At 33.4% G+C, this 21,192-nt stretch overlaps 1 protein-coding gene across 3 annotated transcripts in view; it reads left to right on the forward strand.

The window, feature by feature from the left end:
* The window catches only part of LOC121380547 (plexin domain-containing protein 2-like), a 69,061-nt gene that overhangs the window by 28,019 nt on the left and 19,850 nt on the right, over positions 1–21,192 (forward strand). Inside the window, exons 4-12 of one of the 3 annotated variants that reach the window (XM_041509403.1) lie at positions 882–951; positions 2,609–2,731; positions 4,203–4,256; positions 7,502–7,525; positions 10,955–11,019; positions 12,247–12,343; positions 12,802–12,897; positions 13,064–13,209; positions 15,470–15,913. In XM_041509403.1, coding sequence (XP_041365337.1) covers positions 882–951; positions 2,609–2,731; positions 4,203–4,256; positions 7,502–7,525; positions 10,955–11,019; positions 12,247–12,343; positions 12,802–12,897; positions 13,064–13,209; positions 15,470–15,913 — 1,119 coding nt within the window. The remainder of the gene's footprint in view (positions 1–881; positions 952–2,608; positions 2,732–4,202; positions 4,257–7,501; positions 7,526–10,954; positions 11,020–12,246; positions 12,344–12,801; positions 12,898–13,063; positions 13,210–15,469; positions 15,914–21,192) is intronic. The other 2 variants (XM_041509405.1, XM_041509404.1) reach the window with 2 other exon arrangements.

Here is a 21,192-nt window from a genome sequence, read left to right on the forward strand (position 1 = left end):
AATGTAAGCAATAGTTACACATGCCACATTTTTTTCTAAAGTTCATGAACATGTGCAAACCAATGACGTCACATTTATGAACAAATGAAAAAAACAACAATTTCTGGTCTGTTGAATATGTCTAATATAAAAAACATTTTCAATTTTTAATAAGTGATTTACATCATTTGTTTTTTTCATCAAGGAAAATTTATTTTTCTCTAAAACCAAGTACAAGGTTCCAGAGACAAAAATTGCTGAACATTATTTGTTACGTTTTACGTAGTATGCCAAAAGTGGGTTCTATTTAAAAACTTTCTTCGGCAAATGAATTCAGCAGTAGATATTAATAACTGTTATGCACAGAACTTGACCAACTAGTTACGTCAATACTATTTATTTTATTGCTTTTCAGTTACACATGTTGACGTTACTGTTTGTTCTTATGTGCGCGACTATTGATTACTTGAGGATATTTGGAACACAATAGACTGTTTATTATTGTTACAATTATGATTGTATTTTGCTGTGCAAAACTTGCTATTTCCTGTTGCAAACTGTGAATCATTGTCACTGTAATACAATTTTTTGTTGGTCTTTGTTTTAATATTGATTAGAATTTGTGGCTATAATTTACTGTGCAACTTGCCATTTCCTCTTATAAACAGTTTTTGATCATTGCCATAATATTAATAACAGAATTTGTTTTTCAGTATAAGAACGTTTTCAGTTGTTTATTGCATCAAAACATGACATTCTTCTGATGTTACTGCTTCAGCACACTGACATCACATGTAATTACTGTAAAGGTTGCACACAGTGTGCTGTGTTAAACACTTTGGGGGTGTCTAGTGTAAAACAAACCACTTCAATCACTAATGAGATTTATATTTTCTTTACAGACCATTCCACTCAGCTTTAAATTTCGATTTTACGGCCACAATATAACAAAAGTTACCGTGGCGACAGGTGGTAAGTGTTTCTAATTAGTACAAGTGCAGTCCTGTAATATTTTCAATTATTTTTCTTTTAGATGAGATATACATGTATTTCTAGAGTTTGAAATAAAAGCAGTTGTATGGGTTCCTATATTATTAGTTTCAGCCAGTTTCTACTATATCACGATACCCAAGGGACAGGGAAAACAGGGGAAAATGGTTTTTAAAAATTCCCTGCAGGGAAAATTCAGGGAATTTGAAATTTTGGTCCGATTCAGGGAAAATACAGGGAATTTTATTTGGGTGTAATGGAATCTGGAAAAATATGAAGGAATTTTGTTGAGTCCTATATTGTATATACATAGATACGTATACAAAATCATGTAAAAATGTCATAAACCTAAGATATTGGTGCTTTGGATTCCTTTGTCTTTTTCATAAGGGTATTGAATAATAGCTACTGATGATTTCTAGGGTATGTTTCAAAAACTATTTATTTTTATTGACAAATCATCTGGTCACTTTATCAAATTGTACCACCAAGGAAAATGTCATGTTTATATGATCTACATATAGCGCCCAAAACACTAGAAGTCAAGAGTAGAAGGTTATACCAGACTTAATCTATATACAAGTATTGTTATATTTGTAAACCATAATCTTTATATTCAGCATGTAGCTTTTACATGTAGCTATAATGCAACATAATGCCTTATATTTTCCCCAAGGATCACAATGAACATTTGTAGTGTTTATGGCTAGAAAATATTAACAGTAACTGGAACACTGGAAAAATAAATACAACTTAATGAGTTAGAAGTGTGTCTTCCACCCACTGCCTTATGATCAGTTCTGGAACACACATGAATGTAAAGTGAGATCCATGTTTTTAACAGATTGCCATCAGCAGTTATTGTTATAAACACAGGGTAAACAAAACAGACGTATAAATCACACACACACACACACACACACACACACACACACAGAGAGAGAGAGAGAGAGAGAGAGAGAGAGAGAGAGAAATAAAGAGGCAAAGTAAAGATACTGCTTTTCTGAAGCATCAACTTTTGCGTTAAAGTTTCGCATTTACAAAAATGTAAGTTTAGGTCATTGAAACTTTATTAATAGTTGGGTGTTCATTTTGAATCTAGAATTGTTCAACACCATGCAAAGTGCATGCAGTTTGGGTCTTGAGTTTGAAAGTCCACAATTGATTTATATCTCAATTCCCCAAATTAGTCTTTTTCTAAACCACAGAATGACTGACATTTAACATTAATATTAATATTATTCAGAGAAGACCAAACATAAATGTAAAAAGAGACACTTGTCTTGAATAACTTAAAACCAATTTTTTTTTTTTTTTATCAACAGTTTTAGATGTGCAAAGACACCTTCTTAAAAGTATACAATATTTTTTTTTTTTTTTTTTTTTGTAATTGTGATTGACACCCTAAGTCATATATGACTTTCAGCAGTTTATGGTACATGTCTGTATATCTAGCTGTTAATGTAGTGATATTTATAATGACAGAGTCTTAAACTGAATTGGAAAAACAAGTAATTGTTAAACTTTTAAAAACATTTTTGTTATAATTGCTAATCTTATACATGCAAATTGCTATTGTTTCTATCAACTGTTTTGATAAAATTACTATTGAACATTATTTTTATTTTTCCACTTGCAGGTTTTATCTATGCCAGTCCATTTCTACATCAGTGGCTGACAGCAACACAGTATATTGCACCACTGATGGCAAACTTCGATACTACCATGGGGAAAGCATCTGATATCTTTTATGATGATTTTGGTAACACTATTTTTACGCAGCGTTTTCATCAATCATTCGTTTTTGTCTTGCTATGAGAAAGTGTAAAATGCGAGTTATAGGTATTTATCATATAATAGATAGCGTATCCAATAAAATAACAGATCACATACTTTCCGATTTGATAACGTTGCAAATAGATATAAATTAAATTATGGAACTATCTCTATTGACAGTGTAAACAAATACACATGGCTATGTAAGTTTCTTTTGCCAGTGCTTCAGAATTATTATTTTTTTGTTTTTTAATTGGATTAATCATGACAAATTATTTCTTTTGTAAAATTAATATAAACATTTAATGAAATAGGTGGTGGAAATTTCAACCTGGGACAACAGCAGAGCCAATAAATAAACATTGTATAATTTCAACATGCAGAAAAAGACGTACGATAACATGGAAAATATCAATGAATAGATTTAAAATATAGACAACCGAGTCGGAACATATCTTATAGGGAGGCCCACCCAAAATGAGTTGTTTTCATTCAGTTAAAAACTGCTAGCTTAATCTGTAAAAAAAAATCAGATTTAGGCAGGCTGACTTAGGCATACCCCTTTTTATAGCTTATGTATGACAAGTTGGTTTCATCTCTGACTCTAGACCAAATGTTTCTTTGGTCTAGCACTTGTAGGAAAATACTTGCATATTTGAACTGCAGCAAGTGTACTTCAAATCAAATGCCTTCCAATCATTTTATAAAATGTGTTTTTTCTTTACTTTAAACCTAAAATCAACCTCAGTGAATAAAATATCGACACACAACAAAAATATTAAGGAATGAGACAAAAATTAATACAATCACTTTATTTCCAGTATAATTCTACAGCAATTGACAGTCTAATAAGTGACTAAATCCAAACCAAATTGTTAACAATTATGACAAATTACTCTCCTACCTTTAATTACTGTTAGATTCCGCCAAAATTTTGTTCAGACACAAATCCTGAAAAAACCATAACAGTGACAAGATTCCACATACGAGACTGTAATGATGTCACCAATATCAGTCTCACTAAGATTGCATAGAGCAAAATACATGCAGTTTTCTGCCATCTGTTATTTTGCTTGTTTATGGAATACTTTTCAAAAAGGGTGGATTGATATGATAACGCACTCATCATGACATCAGATTAATTACGTCAGATACGTAGAAGTCTTCCACCCCTCTTGAAGAGTATTCTACAGAAAAGCAAAGTGGCAGACAGTGAAAAAGTGCATGTATTTTGCCCTATACAATCTCAGCGAGGTTGATATCAGTGACATCGTTACAGTCTCATATGTACAATCTGTGTCACTGTAATGGGTTTTTCACGATTTGTCTGGACAAAATTTAGGGGAATCTAACGTAATTAAAGGTAGGAGAGTAATTTATGGTAGTTGTTAACAATTTGGTTCAGACATTTAAGTAGTAAGTGAGTAATAATTTTTTTTTTGAAATGTCTTTTACAGGTGATCGATTTGTTGTACAGTGGAGAGATGTCTTTCTTCAGGATCAGAACACAAGTATGTTTAGTAAAACTATTTTAAACATACTTGGAGCATTCATTTCATAATAATGGTGATGGTTAAATCACCTCACTCCACGTCACTCACTGTAGTTCATTGATCTACCTCTTTAACTGGGTCAGCTTTAACTAGTTTGCTTTGCTGTAATCAGGAGCTCTTAAGTAGGTGAATGGGTCGTAGGATCAATCCCCATTAATGGAATTATGGTGTGATTTCTAATTTCAGCCACTTCTTTACAACTAATTCGTTGAAGAATGTGGTATTGTTTTATTTGTTTGTTAATATGAAATATATATTTATAGAGAGAGAGGTAACGATCTTGTAGCTAATTAAATTGTTTCTTCTCTCATATTGTAAACCAAATGTGACTTAAAATATTTTGATCACTAATAAAATGTTCTGTGATTTAATCAAATTAATGTTCCATGACTTAAATTTATTTCAAGAAAAAAACTAATGTGTAACAAAAAATGCACAGGACAAAAATGAAAAAAAAAAAATGGCTTCATTGATTTTCTCAAGCTACCACAGACTATTTTGTTAAGGTTGACCCAGTCCAGGCACTTTATTCTATTGATTAATTCTTTTTTATTTTTTTCTCACATTTTTACGATACTCTTGTAACTCACTTCTCTTTGTTGACAGTGTGATTTGAATGCAGCACATGTAGTCTCCTTATTATTTACAACCAGTATGGAATCAAAGATTACACCACATTGTTGGGTATCTAACACTGCAGTAATAACTGAATGTGCTTAAGTGCATGTACTTCTGCAGATATTCAAATTCATTTGCTTGTATACAGAACATTACAGAATATTGTCATTGGAATCTGTGCACCAGAAGACTTTGGGTTTTATTTTTAATAACAATTGGAGATAAAAATCAGTGGGTTTTCTTGGAATTTTGCATTTTAGTGGTACTAATAAACTGTTCTTGTCTTTATTCTTTGATGAAAAACTCACTGTAACCATCTACTTTTCAAGGCCTGAAAATTGTTCTGTATTTTTGGGGTCCAATGTTATTTTCACCTGTTGACAATGTATCAGAAATATATATTTTTTAAAACCCCAGAACCTCACATTTAAGCATAATGTACCTACCTAATAAATGAAACACAAAAATATTTTAATTCATAACATTTTTATAGTGATGGGAAATAAAAATACCCATTTAAAGCTGCAGTATTTGATCAACATCAAACCTCCAAAAATATTTGTTTTTGTCTGCAGAAAATATAATTTAAAAATTTATATTTACTTTCAAAATTGTTTACATTTGGTACTACAGCAAAACTCCTCTAAACAGGACACCCTAGGGACCAATACAAATGTCCAGTATTGAGAAGCATCCAGTTTAGAGAGGTTAAGTTATGTACTGTTTTTGAAAAGGGACTGTAAAATGTCCGGTTTTGAGGGAATTCCTAAGAGGTTTCACTGTATATTCAGAAATTATTATTTTTAATTTAGTTGTGTTTTTAATGCTATTTTAAAATCAGTTTTTGTCATCTTTTAACTCCTTAAAGTAGGCATTTATTGTTCAGATTGCTATTATTATTAAATATCTTTATAACATATTTAATCCTTGAATGGGCTTTAGATTATTTTTGTTCCTCTATCTTCTTATATACATGTATGTGCATACATATGCTAAGATTTGGGAAGCATGAAACATTTATATTGTGGGAATGTATGCTACTCTGAGTAATATTTTGAGGTTGTGGTCACGTTAACCCTTTGAACCCTGACCTCCCATTACATACGGGAATGGATACACTGGACTCCCAGTGTCTGGATCGTCCGAGTCGGCGATGAAATGTGTACTCATAGACATATCATTTGAAACATGTTCAGATTCACTTTCTGAATATTCATAGCTGTCATTGTCTAAGTCCTCACCTGAATCATCACTAGCTTCGATCAACTTTACAACTTCACTAGTACTAAATTTACGACTCATTTTATGCCCCAACGTAACAAAATCAACTTTTCTGTAGCTTTAGGAACCGGAACTCTAATATTCAATTTGTCAGCCATACAATAGATGTAAAAAAAATAGCTGATTGGCTGATCGTTGCTAAGTGAGGAGCAAAACAAAACAAGACCACGTGGAAGCTGCTATACCGGCGCGTCAGGTCTCCGACACACGTGTCTTCAAGCCGGTATACCGGCACATTGGGTTCAAAGGGTTAACCTACCAGTCCAATCAGGGGGACTATAGGTTTCATCACACAAAGTTTTCCAGATGGGTTTTTTTCACAATGGTTTGAGATATTGTGCTGACATTTTGAGCATAGCTTTATCATATACAGTTACAAATCAAGTTTAACTTTCATGGTGATTTACTGATTTTAGACAGAGTTATGGCCCTTGAACATATAAGATACAAAAATGTGTTTTGCAGACCTTTTTAATGCCTTAAAATATTGAGCTGAAATTTTGTGTGTAGCTTTATTGTGGTATTCTACAGGTCAGTTTTGACATCCATAGCAATTTACCCATTTGTCACAGAGTTATGACCCTTGAACTTAGGAGATTTTTTTTTTTAAATCAGTCTCATTTAAAAAAAAAAAAATGGCAATACCTGAAGATACTGAGATGAAATTTTGTATTTAGCTTTACAGGGCTTCTAGATTATGGTAGCCCCACTCCCATGGATAGTGATATTCAATGTTGGACTAGTAAATAACTACTATTGACATGCCTGATGGCTAGTGAAAAAAAAAAAGAGTTAAATGCTGCATTTAAGTCTATTTTGTAAATATGAATATGCTGCTCCCACCACGACCCCAATATTGGTGTATTTAATCTCTTTAGGTAACGTATCTGATTATTACTATTAGTAAAATTGTATTAAGTAAAGTAGGGCTAGTGAATTTTTAATCATGGCTAGTACATTTTTTTAATCACTGATCCCATGGCTAGTGGATTTCGTAAAAATTCTAGAAGCCCTGGCTTTATCATGTACTGTTACAGATCAAGTTTAACTTTCATGGCGATTTACCCATTTTTCACAGTTATGTCCCTTAAATTTAGGCCCGGTAGGGGACATATATTGCTTTGTATGGACATGTAGTTTGTATGTATGACTTAGTGGATACGACATTTTGTGCTTCATTACAGTGTTTCATGTCAGTTTTTAGATTCATTTGTAACATTGGTATCTCAACATTTTCAGCATCTGACTTTTTTTTTTTTTACACATTTTCAACTATCATTCAAACTAATTACTGCCATTTACAGATACTCAAAGAAAGAGGACATTATGTAAGTTGGTTCCCCAACAAGCATGGCATGTAGAGAGTCAATAGCATTGGTGTCTGGAAATTAATGGTCTTGTGTGCTTAATTTTATGTTTCTTTTGAAAATAAGAACAGTGCCCTTATTTCTTTTTGCATTGTTAAGTATTTTGAAATCATTTCAAAAAGTATACATTTGTTTCGAACTACGTTCATGATTGATTGTTCTTATCTTATATGTTTACGAGATGAAATTAAGGCATTCATTTTAAAATTAAAGTATTCTGCTTAAAAAAACATTTTTATAAATATGCAATCACTATATGGTACATATTAGAATAAGGTGTTATCCAAATCTACTAGCCCTTATTCCAAGCTGGATAAGGTGGGGTTTTTTAAAGACACCACAAATTGCTCTTTCGGTATGGGACCACTTGACAGGGCTGTGCTCCATGCTTACTGTCAATCAAGCAATTTTGGTATGATCTCAACTTAAGTACATGGACCCATCAGTGCTTGCAGGATAATCCTCCTTCACTTGAGGTCATACATGTACACTTTGGAGACACACGCATAATTACACCTGTGAAGTGGCCTGGTTCACTCACCCTGGGTTAGTGCCAGTTTTGGAAGGAAAAGTCCCCATTGCTTTAGGTGGGATATGAACCCAGTACCTGCCTCAAGTCCAACGTCTCGACCATTACACAACCGAACCACCGAGATCAGTGTGACTGGTTATTAATTATTAAGTCTAGTCTGGGTTCAACATTTTGAAAGTTTTATCACACACTAGTTCTAAGCAGAAAAATGAGTAACCAAAGCAAATGTTTGGCTTACTTTCAAACTTGTTCAAGTGGTTCACAGGTTTAAATCTTTATTAAACTAAGAACAATAACAGCATGAAGTAACTTTTTTAATTATTAATCTTTTAAAATTAGCTGCTGCATTTCACATTACATAAGCAGTTTGGGTTATTTTCATATCCATTGAATTTACATGCATGTCCATTTATTGTTTTCCAGTACTAAGTATATCTCAGTATTAGTGGAGAAAGTGAAGGAAACTGATATATACATCTTGTTAAATAAACACCAAGTGTAACAAGTCTGGTAAATTCCTGTTGGTTGTACTAATTTTGTTAACTGCTTTTTTAAATATAATTTTATAATTGAGTTCTCTGCGGCAGATTAATTAGAAGTTTAGAAGTCACTCATTCTTTAGGTCAGTAGTAAAGAGTACTGGGTTCCACTAACTAGGTTTTGATGTTGTAGACCTTCGTTAAAAGTCCATGTCCTTTATACAACATCCAACTGTACTTCTTAGCCCTCAAAATTCATATCATCTTACAATGGCAATTTAGTACAGATACATGTAAAAACAAAGTAAATACCTGATAACAATAAAATTGCTATTGCAGATCTATTTTGCAGCAGCAGTACTGATTGCCATGGCAGATTTCGAGGGTTGACATCTGGTTTGAAACCTACAGTTTCTTACTTGTAATAGTAATTCTGATTATACTTTAAAAAATACTTAATTTTTTTAACGAAGCCCTATTTCCTAAGCAGACTTTGTTAAGTTGCTACACACACAGTAATAATACAAGGAATGGTGGATAAGAACATAAGCATTTACTCATGACGTGGTCAGATTAGAATCTTTTTTTGGGGGGTGGGTGGGTGAATGATGGGACACATTTGTAGACAATCATTCACTCAAAAATAAATTTCATATAACCAGATGTGGTGAAAATAGTCTGAACTAGAAATATTCTTTAATGTTGTATAAAAGGACCAAGTACTTTTAATATTGGTGACACAGCTGTATAAGTTTGTTTGCCAATGAAGGATGAAGTTGACTCGATGCCTGTTAGAACTCTGGTTCCATGCATGGAATCTTTCATTACGTGTTTTGTTAACAATGTTAATTTTGTGTCTTGGATGCAACATCAGAATTTTTAAAAAGTCAGTTGATGTATTAATTACCAGTTAACTTTTCTTATTGTTTTGTTTATTTTGGTGTTTGATAAGGCATGACAACATTCCTGTCTTGTTTGAAGTTTTCTTGCATGAGGTTTTGGCTCCTGCAGACTGCCCGTCTTTGCTAGCAAGGTGTTTGTAATTGACCAAATTTAATCTGTCATCTGCCTGTAACAAGCTGAAGTTGAATTTACATGTACCAAATACAGTTCAAAATGTATTCACTAAAATGCAGATTAATCCTTTACATTTATACTTTTTTATGTGTATTTGTAAAGTAACCATGGAAAGGCAATTTTTCAGATTTTTTTTTTTTTTAATTGGCCCAATTTAACACTAATCTGCTACATTCCTTTGAATTTTTAAACTAAGCAGGTTGTTATTTAAAGATTGATCATTACTATTTAAAAAGAAAAGTACATTTGGATTTACATGTATGTGTTTACATAAATGTTTAGTTTACATGATTGGTTTAGGATATAAGTAATGACTTGTAATCCCAACTTCTGTCACGGATTGTAAGGAACTTACGGCATGTTTTAAATTTGAATGTTATTTTATGTTAATGGCATGGATTTTAAAAAATATGTTTTGCTTTTTCTAACATTAACAGTCCAATTATGAAATGGAATTTAACAAAAATTCTTTGTAATTAGGTACATGAATGAATGTATTTATTTTGTTTTAGCTCAATTTCTTCATATATTTGTCTTGTTTTTAAAAGCCTCTGCGCGTGCTGTAACCTCACCGTGGTGCAGGGGTGTAACATTTTCTTTGAGAATGGCCAATACAGCACAAAATTGAAGATTTGAGTAAAATTCAGTATCCGTAAAATTCTGTGATATTTGTGTTTTTGCACAGTTCTTTACACTGTTTTTGTTTAAACCTTGAATTTTTATATTGATGTTGATCATCACTTTATTTATTTGCATTACCATAGTTTGACGCCCAATAGCTGATGTATTTTTCATGCTGGGGTGTCGTTAAACATTCATTCATTCATTCATTGTTTTTAAAAGTGTATTATGAACTGTTAATAAGGAACAAATGGATGGAGAGACGCAGGTCTTAAACTTAACAGTGGCACCGACAGCAGTTGCTGTAGCTTCGATATAAATTGCCATAGGTCAGGGTTTTACTGATGGCAGTTTTTACAACTGGATACAAATTATTGTCATCACCTGTGGAGATAATGTTTGCTTTATAAGTTACATATTTATTTGTTGCAGCAGTTACTGATTTAAATTTGCTGTAGGCAGACTCAAAATGTCTATAGGTGAGCAGTTTGTGACAAGAAAAACATTTTAAAATTGCTGTAGGTAATAAATTCTTGTGGCACATTTAATTCTGTGGACTCGGTGTGCTTAAGTAGTAGTAATGTCAGGAGCAGACACAAACTATTAACGAACACAATTTGATTCAATTGGTGGACATTTAATTAAATATTCATATTGTAGCTATTGTAATTTTACTTTCAGCTGATGCTTTTAATTTTCAAGTTGTCCTAATGAATGATGGTACAATCAAATTCCTTTACAAAACTGTAAGTTGATTATTTACGATCACTGTAGATCTGTTATTCCCAGTTATCATTCTAATATATATTATGTTCACTAATTTGTTAAGAATTACATAATTGCTTGCTATAGATAGTTTTTATAATGCAAAATTTATGTCACCTCAGTTAATTCATTCCTGGTATTTTTTTACTATTTAAACTATTTTAAAAATATAATTTGAAAACCTTTCCAAAAAATATATCAGTTCTAAATTACTATAATGTTTCACCTCAAACACGTTTTTATTATTTACCCATTTAGAGTAGATCATATTAATTTGTTTTACTGGCACACATCATTCTTCGTTTCTCTTTGGATATACTTGCAAATCTAGGTTCACTTAAAATGTGGTGTTTTCCATTTTAACATGTTCCTGTGTTTGTCCGGAAATAGGCCCACCTAAAGTCTGAACCACATTGTTAACAACTACAATAAATTACTCTCCTACCTTTTATTACCTTTAGATGTCCTGAAAATTTTGTCCAGACACAAATCATGAAAAAACCATTGCAGTGACATAGATTCCACATTCTAGATGGTAAACATGTCACCTACAAATTGTATATCGACTTCATTAAAATCTCCCAGGTCAAAAAGCATGTAGGCTGCCATTTTGCTTTTTTATAGAATACTCTCGAAGACGGGTGGAAGGATGTGACATACGTAATCTAACAACATCATGGCATGTTATGATGTTGGCGATCATCATGGTGTTATATAAATTATGTCACATACTTCAGAGGCTTCCACCACTCTTGAGTATTACATAAAAAAGCAAAATGGCACACAGTGACAAATTACATGTTTTTTGTTCTAGGAGATGTCAGCGAAGTCGATATAGGTGACATGGTTACATTTTAGTATGTGGAATCTATGTCAGTGTAATGGGTTTTTTCACGATGTCAGTAGGAGAGTAATTTATCGTAGTCGTTAACAATGTGGTTCAGACTTTAAACTCTTAATTAGTTGTTGGGCACCTTGTCAAATACAGTAGTAGGATGCTTTTTAGGGTGGGTGAAGTTGGTTGTTGTTAATGAGTAATTTTTAAAAATATGTTGACAGACTTGTATGTTTTATGAAAGCATTGGTGAATGGTGATATATGTGTGGAGGCTCAGTATATCGGACAGAGTGTGCTGTGCTGTCACACAAATGGTAAGGCAAGATTCTAGCTTTAAATTACATGTTTAAAGTCTGTGTTGTGTTCTGCAGCTTCCCATCTCGGTGGCATCGATCTCCAAAAAGAACCACCCAGTGAAGATCGGTCTCTCTGATGCATTCTACATTGACACAGTACTAAAAAATTATGGTTGGTACAAATAATAGTTGTCCTTACATGGTTAGTTCACGGCTTTTTTTCTGTGGAAATGCATATTACCTGATAAAATGGATGTTTTTTAAAAAGTAATTTGTGTGTTTGTATCAATTAGTTACTTTCCTGGGCACACAGCTCATCCATGTGGGCTGTCTGTCCAAGACAGTGGGTTAATTGTGAGTGAGAGAGAAAGTTGGTGCAGTGGCAATTCACCTTCCTAGATGCTGATAAAACTTACTAGATGGTAGTCAGGGCCAGGTTTAAACCCAGTACCTAGCAACCTTATGTCTGATGGCTTAACCACTGCACTGTCGACATGGTTTACATGCTTGGTTCATGGCATGTTTCAATATAAATAATAATTGTTGATATGTGGTTACTTAAGTCTCACGCAATGCAAATAACTATTTGTAAACTTATTTTCTTTAATCATCTTGCCTGTTTTCTTGCAGGAGTAAAACGACGGACAATTTATGAATACCATCGAGTGTCGTTTGGTTTAGATCAGATCGAACAGGGGACAGTCATTATTTTGACACCATTGCCAAGTAAGTATTGTTATTGTTAACACTTTGAAGTCTGGCCTCCCATTACATAGATAAGTGAACATTTAAAAATATGGTAAATGTGATATTGTTCTTGTTGATAATAAGGTGGGTTTTTTAAGTGTACATGTGTTTAATTCAGTGTAATTTTTTATTTATTTTTTTTCAGCATGCAACATTGTATCGGACTGTAAAACATGCGTGAATCATAAAAACATAAAGTTCAACTGTCAGTGGTGTAATGCCGTCAACCGGTGTTCTGATGGGTTTGATTGGAAAAGAGAGCAGTGGCTCAAACGCGGATGTAGTCATATCGTAAGTTTTATTTTCCATTATTCCATCCTGTTAGACTGCACTTTTATATACATGTATTTTCATTATACAGGGATGTAGTTATGTTGTCTTAGTTTCTATCTTTTTGTCCATTTAAAACTACATTCATCTAAATTGGTTTTAATTTTCTTTTCTGTCTTTGGAATAATTTATTTTTTGTTAATAAGCAGCTGATTTTATATCATAATTTATTTTAAATATATTTTTGGCTGATTAAAAACTTTCCTCTTTGAAAAAAAAAAATTGATTAGAGAATTTCACTGAAGAAGTAATGATTTTAAGTTCCTTTTTTAATCATATATAATTGTTTTTAGATTTCGATATGTCCATATTCTTTGTATGAAATGTGACAGGTTTTAATTCAAGCCTGTGAACATTTCTGTACTTTCAATTAAAATATATTGCTTTTTTTATAGTTTTGTTTTCTCTAATGCTACATGCAGTAGTTAGTTGGATAACATTTCTTAATATACTGCTTAAAGAGCATAACCCCATTTTCAGACAGTATATTAATACTATTATAACCACATTTTCAGACAGTATGTTAGTACTATTATTCAAATTGTGTTACAGTGTTTTAAAATATTGTTCCATTTTTGTCTTCACAGAACAAACATTATAGGAAACTTTGCAAATTTGTTAATGCATGTATGATTTATATGTTTGTGAAATTCTTTGTAACATTGCATGGCTAACCACTAGCATTTGCATGTTAAAAATAGTTGATCAGGTTATATACATACATGTACATATATGTAGTATTAGCAGACAGCTGTGTAAAATAAGTTTGTTAAACAAAGTTTATTTGAATTATATGTCTTAAACAGGGCTAAAAATTTGCACGAATCTCCGAATCCGATTCGTGCCAGGATTTGCGCAAGCATAAAACATCCAAATCTATTTGGATTAGCGTGAAACATTTCAAAAATCTGGCCTGGAGCCAAGCGGTGGTTGGCCCATTTCTATGAACCAAATTGCCAATGAAGAGAACCGAAAGGAACATATTTGTTCAGTTCTTACATAATAACAATAGACAGTAATTAAGTTTTCCCAAATGTAGTAATACATCAAACATTTCTATGTTGGTTCACTGATATTATGTTCCTAACCTTAAATTACCTGCTCTTTTTTTGCGTTCACCCAGACCGAGCGGAAAAAACGTCCGCTAGACTGGTTTGTGCGGTTCACGGTAAACCAAATGGCCACATTGGAAACCAATCAAATAGCTTGCGAACATTAGCGAAATGTTTGCTGGCTAAATTTGGGGCTGGTAAGACACCTAAAAACCACTGACTATGAAGAAAAAAATGGAACCAACAACTAAAAAAACTGTTAGTTGGGGGTTTTTTTTACTGACAAATTGGTTATTCTTTCCAGTAAATAGTAAGGTTTTTGGGGTTTTTTTTAATCCATATACAATTAGTAGCATATGCCTCAGAATTCTATATACGGACACTATTGATAGTTCTTCTCTGAAAATGTTTAGAATCGGAGGATTTTTAGCCCTGTTAAAGGATTTTGTTTTCAATTTCTTTTTATGCTTGTAATCAAGATTCAAGCGTGCTGTCCTGGGCACACCACAGCTACTTGCATTGTCTGTCCAGGACAGTGTTTAATGGTCAGTAACAGAGAAGTCGGTGTTAACATATTCTGGGTGGGAGCCAGTGCTAGCATAAACTCGAAATAAATTGGAAAAAGAAATATATATAATGTATCATCTAAAAGTAGTGTTATTAAACATTGTGGTGAAATTGTTTTAAAGGAATGCAGACATTCAGCACAACATATTCTGCAGACTAAATGTCACAGTTACCATTTGATCAATATTAATACAAAACGCTACGGCATTGTTACATAATTTGACATTCTTTACGTACTGCCAGTTGAAATTCATAGATGTATCATTTGTCATACATTTATTTTAACAAATTATGCAGATGATTGCTAATAAAGAGGAATTATAATTTATGTAAACAAAATTGTAAAAAAAAAATTGCTAATTGTCTAGGTACTGGTTTATTAAGATTGTTCTTTTTAAATTACAAGCTGAATATTATCGAAACTTCATTTTTCAGAATTTGCAATTTACCCTTTATTTTTTTTATCTGTCCATATTAAGAGCAAATAAAAAAGACGCCTTTTTAAACCATTTACCCATGGGTGTATAGTAACGGGAAATAAATTCTTGTTTTTATGATAATGTTTGGAGAGTGATGTAGTTTATTAACCATGGTTCTCTTAGCAATCAGCACTGAGCTCCTGCAATTCTACAAAGCCAGCAGTGGTTACAGTAGTACCGACACCACGGCCAACAATAGTAAGTGTAACGCCCACAGCAAGTCCGACAACAACAACACACACTGCTTCATCACTGCTAACAAAGTCATCTACTGTGCCAGCCAGTACAGTAATGAGCACAGCTTCGTCGGTATTAACAACAGCTTCTACAATTAGTTCCACAACTTCTCCGGTATCAAGTTCAGTGTCGATAGAGGCAACCCAGCCAACATCATCCGTTACATCCACGCACAGGAAAATGGATGTTAGTTTATTATCCTCGACTGTAGCATATCCGCATAGCTCCAGGACTTCGAAAAAGTCGAATCAAGAAGGAATGACGACTATGGAAGTTATTGGCCTGACCGTTTCTCCGATGAAATCAAACCGGAAGACTCGGTGTGATGAAGTAAATGGTTTTCTTTGATCAATGTTTGCAGTCTGTACTCTGTCATTGTCACTTCATTCCCTGGCTGTCACTAAGATGATTGCAATACCTCAGATACAGCTTTACAAAACATACTATCTTTTTAACTAAGGCAACTGAAATACTGCAGATGGCTTTAGAAATAACATCATTCCCACTTAGATGACTGTGATATGCTGTTCTTTCAACTAACATAATTGCCATACTGCTGATGGGTGTACGATATAGACTAACATGTCATTGTGATACTTCAGCTTTTCAACTGATTTTTTTTTTAATAAAGAAATATATACTGGTATGTAGATTTTCAGTCCATCTGAAACTATTGCAGTAACTCGGCTTCTGTTTGCTTCTGGGCCAGTGCATATAAAACTTTAGAGTCTAGACTCAAATCTTTAATGACTTTACATATATGCAATTTGTAAGCGTTGCCATAACAATAAAGTCTCAAAAAGTTATGAGAGACTTGTCTAAATTTTAAAAGTTTAATAAGCAAGGGGCCAGGGACCCGTTCCACGAAGCTATCTTAGCACTACTATCGCCGTAAATACCTACCATCGCAACCATGGCAGTTAGATGATGATTTGATAATTTTCTAAGAAAGATACTAACTTATTGTGTAAAAATAGATCTAATACATACCAAATACCTTTTTATGAAACTCGGCGTTCCATGAAAAACATTCTAGACCATGCGACCTTCACACGAAAATATGGGAGATAACTCTCATGTCATGCATTCGGCAATTTTCGCTTAGCACATAAACTGACAAAGTTACTTCATCGATGTCCAATACCAATGAATACATCCAAGATGTTCCGAAAAGTCGGTAACCAATTTATTATTTAACTTATTTGCAAAGAATATATTAATCATTAAAGGGGCACTTACGACTACAGTAAGGTTGCTTTGTGGAACGGCTGTAAAGTTTACGGTGCCAGTTGTAAAACTCACCTTAAGTCACTACAATTAAATCTTAGCTACAATTCTTTCATGGAACGGGGCCCAGGTCATTTGATATTTATAGTAGTCCAAGTGGATTTTACATTGTACATAGTAACAACAAATTATGAGGTAATATCTAGTTTTAGCTACTACAAAGATTAGCATGACCAGAAACACATGAATATGCAGACATTAATAGTTTAAGCAAGAAAATTAAGAAAATCGTATTTGACCATTTGCAAATGTTAATGCTGGTTTTACAGTCGAAAATTAAGTTTTACCGGTGACACAGAGCGGAGATGATAAAACAGATATTTGTGACTGTAAAACCAGCATTGACATCCGCAAATGGTCAAATACAACATCGTTATCTTCATTCTAATTCAATAAATGCATTTCCTTTTTAAAAACATGGAAACAATCATTTTTTTGAATGAATGCAGTGTTAAACAAAACTTGGTCATTACTGTCGTGTTTCAAGTCACAAAAAATATTAAATAATTATAGGGCAAGCTGATTTGTATTTTAGTGTTTTATTAACAATAATACCAACCATTATTATTGATTTCCCTTATTCTGAATACTCATCACAACAACTGGTGCTTGATAACAAAGATTCATAATTTGGCATTGTTGCTGTTACTTACTTCTGCATTCCTGTCAACATCACACACATGACATCACACAAATGTTTATAAACAGCATTTATGTCATAAAATGTAGAGGAGCACGCATTTTGCTTCAAAAAAAGATTCAACATTGGTATTTTAAAAGTAATTGCATTCAAATAAACAGCAAGAAGAAGCATATGAATATGTAAAGAGGCTCTTGGGGAATCCCTCAAATTTCCAACATGTTAATGCTGATTTTACTGCCGCAAATGGATTTGATTAGCCAATCAAATTTTGCGTTATACATGCATGCAGAGTGAATTAAAATGTAATTTATGTGTTATATTAACTTAAAATAACAATGTAAACAAAAAAAATTGTGTGTTTTCAGATAGATTGGTTAATGATTTTGGACTATCCTTTCAGTCGGTTTTCTTGAAATTAATTTTTTTTTAAATAAATTCTCTTGTGTTTCCTTCTTTGTGAGCATTTTGATTTGTTATTTTTAAAATTTTCAATCCATAATAAAAGAATATAAAGTTGAGGGGTGATTTTGTGATAGGTGACCAAGAAATGAATAGTATTTGTTTGGAAGAGTTATACTAAATATGAGTGAAGAACTGTTGGTGGGGTGAGAACAATGTTGAACAATGTTGGTGGGGTCTGATCAATGTTGGTAGGGTGAGAACAATGTTGAACAATGTTGGTAGGGTGAGAACAATGTTGAACAATGTTGGTAGGGTGAGAACAATGTTGAACAATGTTGGTAGGGTGCCAAGTTGGAACCTGTCTTGAATCCACATCAGAAGTTCTTGTCATAACATATTGTCATCTGACAGCATGTTCTAATAACTTTGCCTTTCATAAACAATTAATAATTTCCAACATATTAAAGATCTAATGATTTCTGTTAATCAGTTGTTTGGTATATCTTGTCTGGCCTTAGAAAATGAATGTTTACTTGGTTGACAGATGTAAAATGAAAAAGGATGCTGTAAAGAAAACCTGTCTTTGCCCGTTTGGTTGTCACCTGTGTATTAAATGTGTAGGCTTGGAATGAATCGAGCGGCACACTGGACAGTGGGCTACAGCCATGAACAACAATAAGACTGAGTTACTTTATTACAGAGGTCAATTTGTTTAATCACCTGGGACTCTGCCATATGTCACTGGAAATCAATATTGCAGTCAAAGTTGCTTTCATTTCTTGCTTGAAGTCACCTTATTACAGACAGAAAATAGAATGAAAATGAGAACAGGAATATAATAAAAAGAAAACATTTAAAAATAAATTTGTTCAACTCATACATACAGTCAGATTTCAAGCAGCTGCATTTAAAAAGCACCCATGTTAAAGAAAGGAAAGGAATATTTGTCTAACGACACCTCAGCACATTTTTGTACCACAGCTGTTTGGTGTCGAACATGTGGTTATTGTAACACTTGGTCTTGATATTGAGAATGAAAACACTTGCTGCCACATAGGCTACCATACTCCAGTAGCAGTATAGGGTCTGTTACACTTGTTTATGGCCTTTGGTATGCTAGCCATGGAACACTACTTATCATATACTCCAGTAGCAGTGTAGGGTCTGTTACACTTGTTTATGGCCTTTGGTATGCTAGCCATGGAACACTACTTATCATATACTCCAGTAGCAGTGTAGGGTCTGTTACACTTGTTTATGGCCTTTGGTGTGCTAGCCATGGAACACTACTTATCATATACTCCAGTAGCAGTGTAGGGTCTGTTACACTTGTTTATGGCCTTTGGTATGCTAGCCATGGAACACTACTTATCATATACTCCAGTAGCAGTGTAGGGTCTGTTACACTTGTTTATGGCCTTTGGTATGCTAGCCATGGAACACTACTTATCATATACTCCAGTAGCAGTGTAGGGTCTGTTACACTTGTTTATGGCCTTTGGTATGCTAGCCATGGAACACTACTTATCATATACTCCAGTAGCAGTGTAGGGTCTGTTACACTTGTTTATGGCCTTTGGTGTGCTAGCCATGGAACACTACTTATCATATACTCCAGTAGCAGTGTAGGGTCTGTTACACTTGTTTATGGCCTTTGGTGTGCTAGCCATGGAACACTACTTATCATATACTCCAGTAGCAGTGTAGGGTCTGTTACACTTGTTTATGGCCTTTGGTATGCTAGCCATGGAACACTACTTATCATATACTCCAGTAGCAGTGTAGGGTCTGTTACACTTGTTTATGGCCTTTGGTGTGCTAGCCATGGAACACTACTTATCATATACTCCAGTAGCAGTGTAGGGTCTGTTACACTTGTTTATGGCCTTTGGTATGCTAGCCATGGAACACTACTTATCATATACTCCAGTAGCAGTATAGGGTCTGTTACACTTGTTTATGGCCTTTGGTATGCTAGCCATGGAACACTACTTATCATATACTCCAGTAGCAGTATAGGGTCTGTTACACTTGTTTATGGCCTTTGGTATGCTAGCCATGGAACACTACTTATCATATACTCCAGTAGCAGTATAGGGTCTGTTACACTTGTTTATGGCCTTTGGTATGCTAGCCATGGAACACTACTTATCATATACTCCAGTAGCAGTGTAGGGTCTGTTACACTTGTTTATGGCCTTTGGTATGCTAGCCATGGAACACTACTTATCATATACTCCAGTAGCAGTGTAGGGTCTGTTACACTTGTTTATGGCCTTTGGTGTGCTAGCCATGGAACACTACTTATCATATACTCCAGTAGCAGTGTAGGGTCTGTTACACTTGTTTATGGCCTTTGGTATGCTAGCCATGGAACACTACTTATCATATACTCCTGAGGCTAGTGCTTTATCACATATTCTGTTTCTTCAGTAATTCCATGCATATGTTTTCTCTTCTGCATTATTATTTTAAAAAAATTCTTGGCTCGATTTCTTTTTGCAAACTCTCAAAACAGTAACAGTCATTTAAATACCTGCAGTAGTTTATTCACTAAAATACAGGTATGTATTTTTATGTTGCAAGTAAAATAACTGAAATACATGTGCATGTATGTCCTGGATTTATCTTTTCTATATAAAAACAAAAACATCAAGTATTTATAGCGATAAGCATATCAATGGAAATATTCTTTTAAGCTTAATAAATGTTAGACATAGTCAGTAGGAAGATGCACATACATGTATATGTTTGACCAGTTAAAAACAATAATAATAAAATTGCCAGCCTAAATTCCATTATATTACTATCTTCAATAGTTTTATGGTTATTAAATTGTGTTTCGTTCAAGATGGTGAATGAAATATAACATGAGCTTCTATGGAGGTTTGTCCAGTTTGTATCTATTTTGTCAATTAGAGATTATCCTCAGTGTGCTGCCAATGAAACATGCTTCCAAATAAAAGAGCCTTTTTAACAACTAAAGTTATCGTGGGTTTACTAAAGCTAATTGTCATTTTAAAACCAAATGCATTAGCGTGAGGATTTAAATGTAACATTTAACATTCTTAAATCTGTGATAACCTACCTCAAAAATTAAATGAGAATATGTTTATCTTCATTCTACCATGACTAAACTGTAGTCAAAGTTGAAACTATTTTCAATAGGCAGAGTGAACAGGTGGGATAAAGTGCAAAAAAATGATGTTATAATATCATTACTGAAAATGGACAAAGAAAAGTGGGATTTATTAATTTAAAAACAATATTAACTGTA

This window comes from Gigantopelta aegis, chromosome 9 (assembly GCF_016097555.1).
Source record: "Gigantopelta aegis isolate Gae_Host chromosome 9, Gae_host_genome, whole genome shotgun sequence".
In the NCBI taxonomy this organism is placed as follows: domain Eukaryota; kingdom Metazoa; phylum Mollusca; class Gastropoda; order Neomphalida; family Peltospiridae; genus Gigantopelta; species Gigantopelta aegis.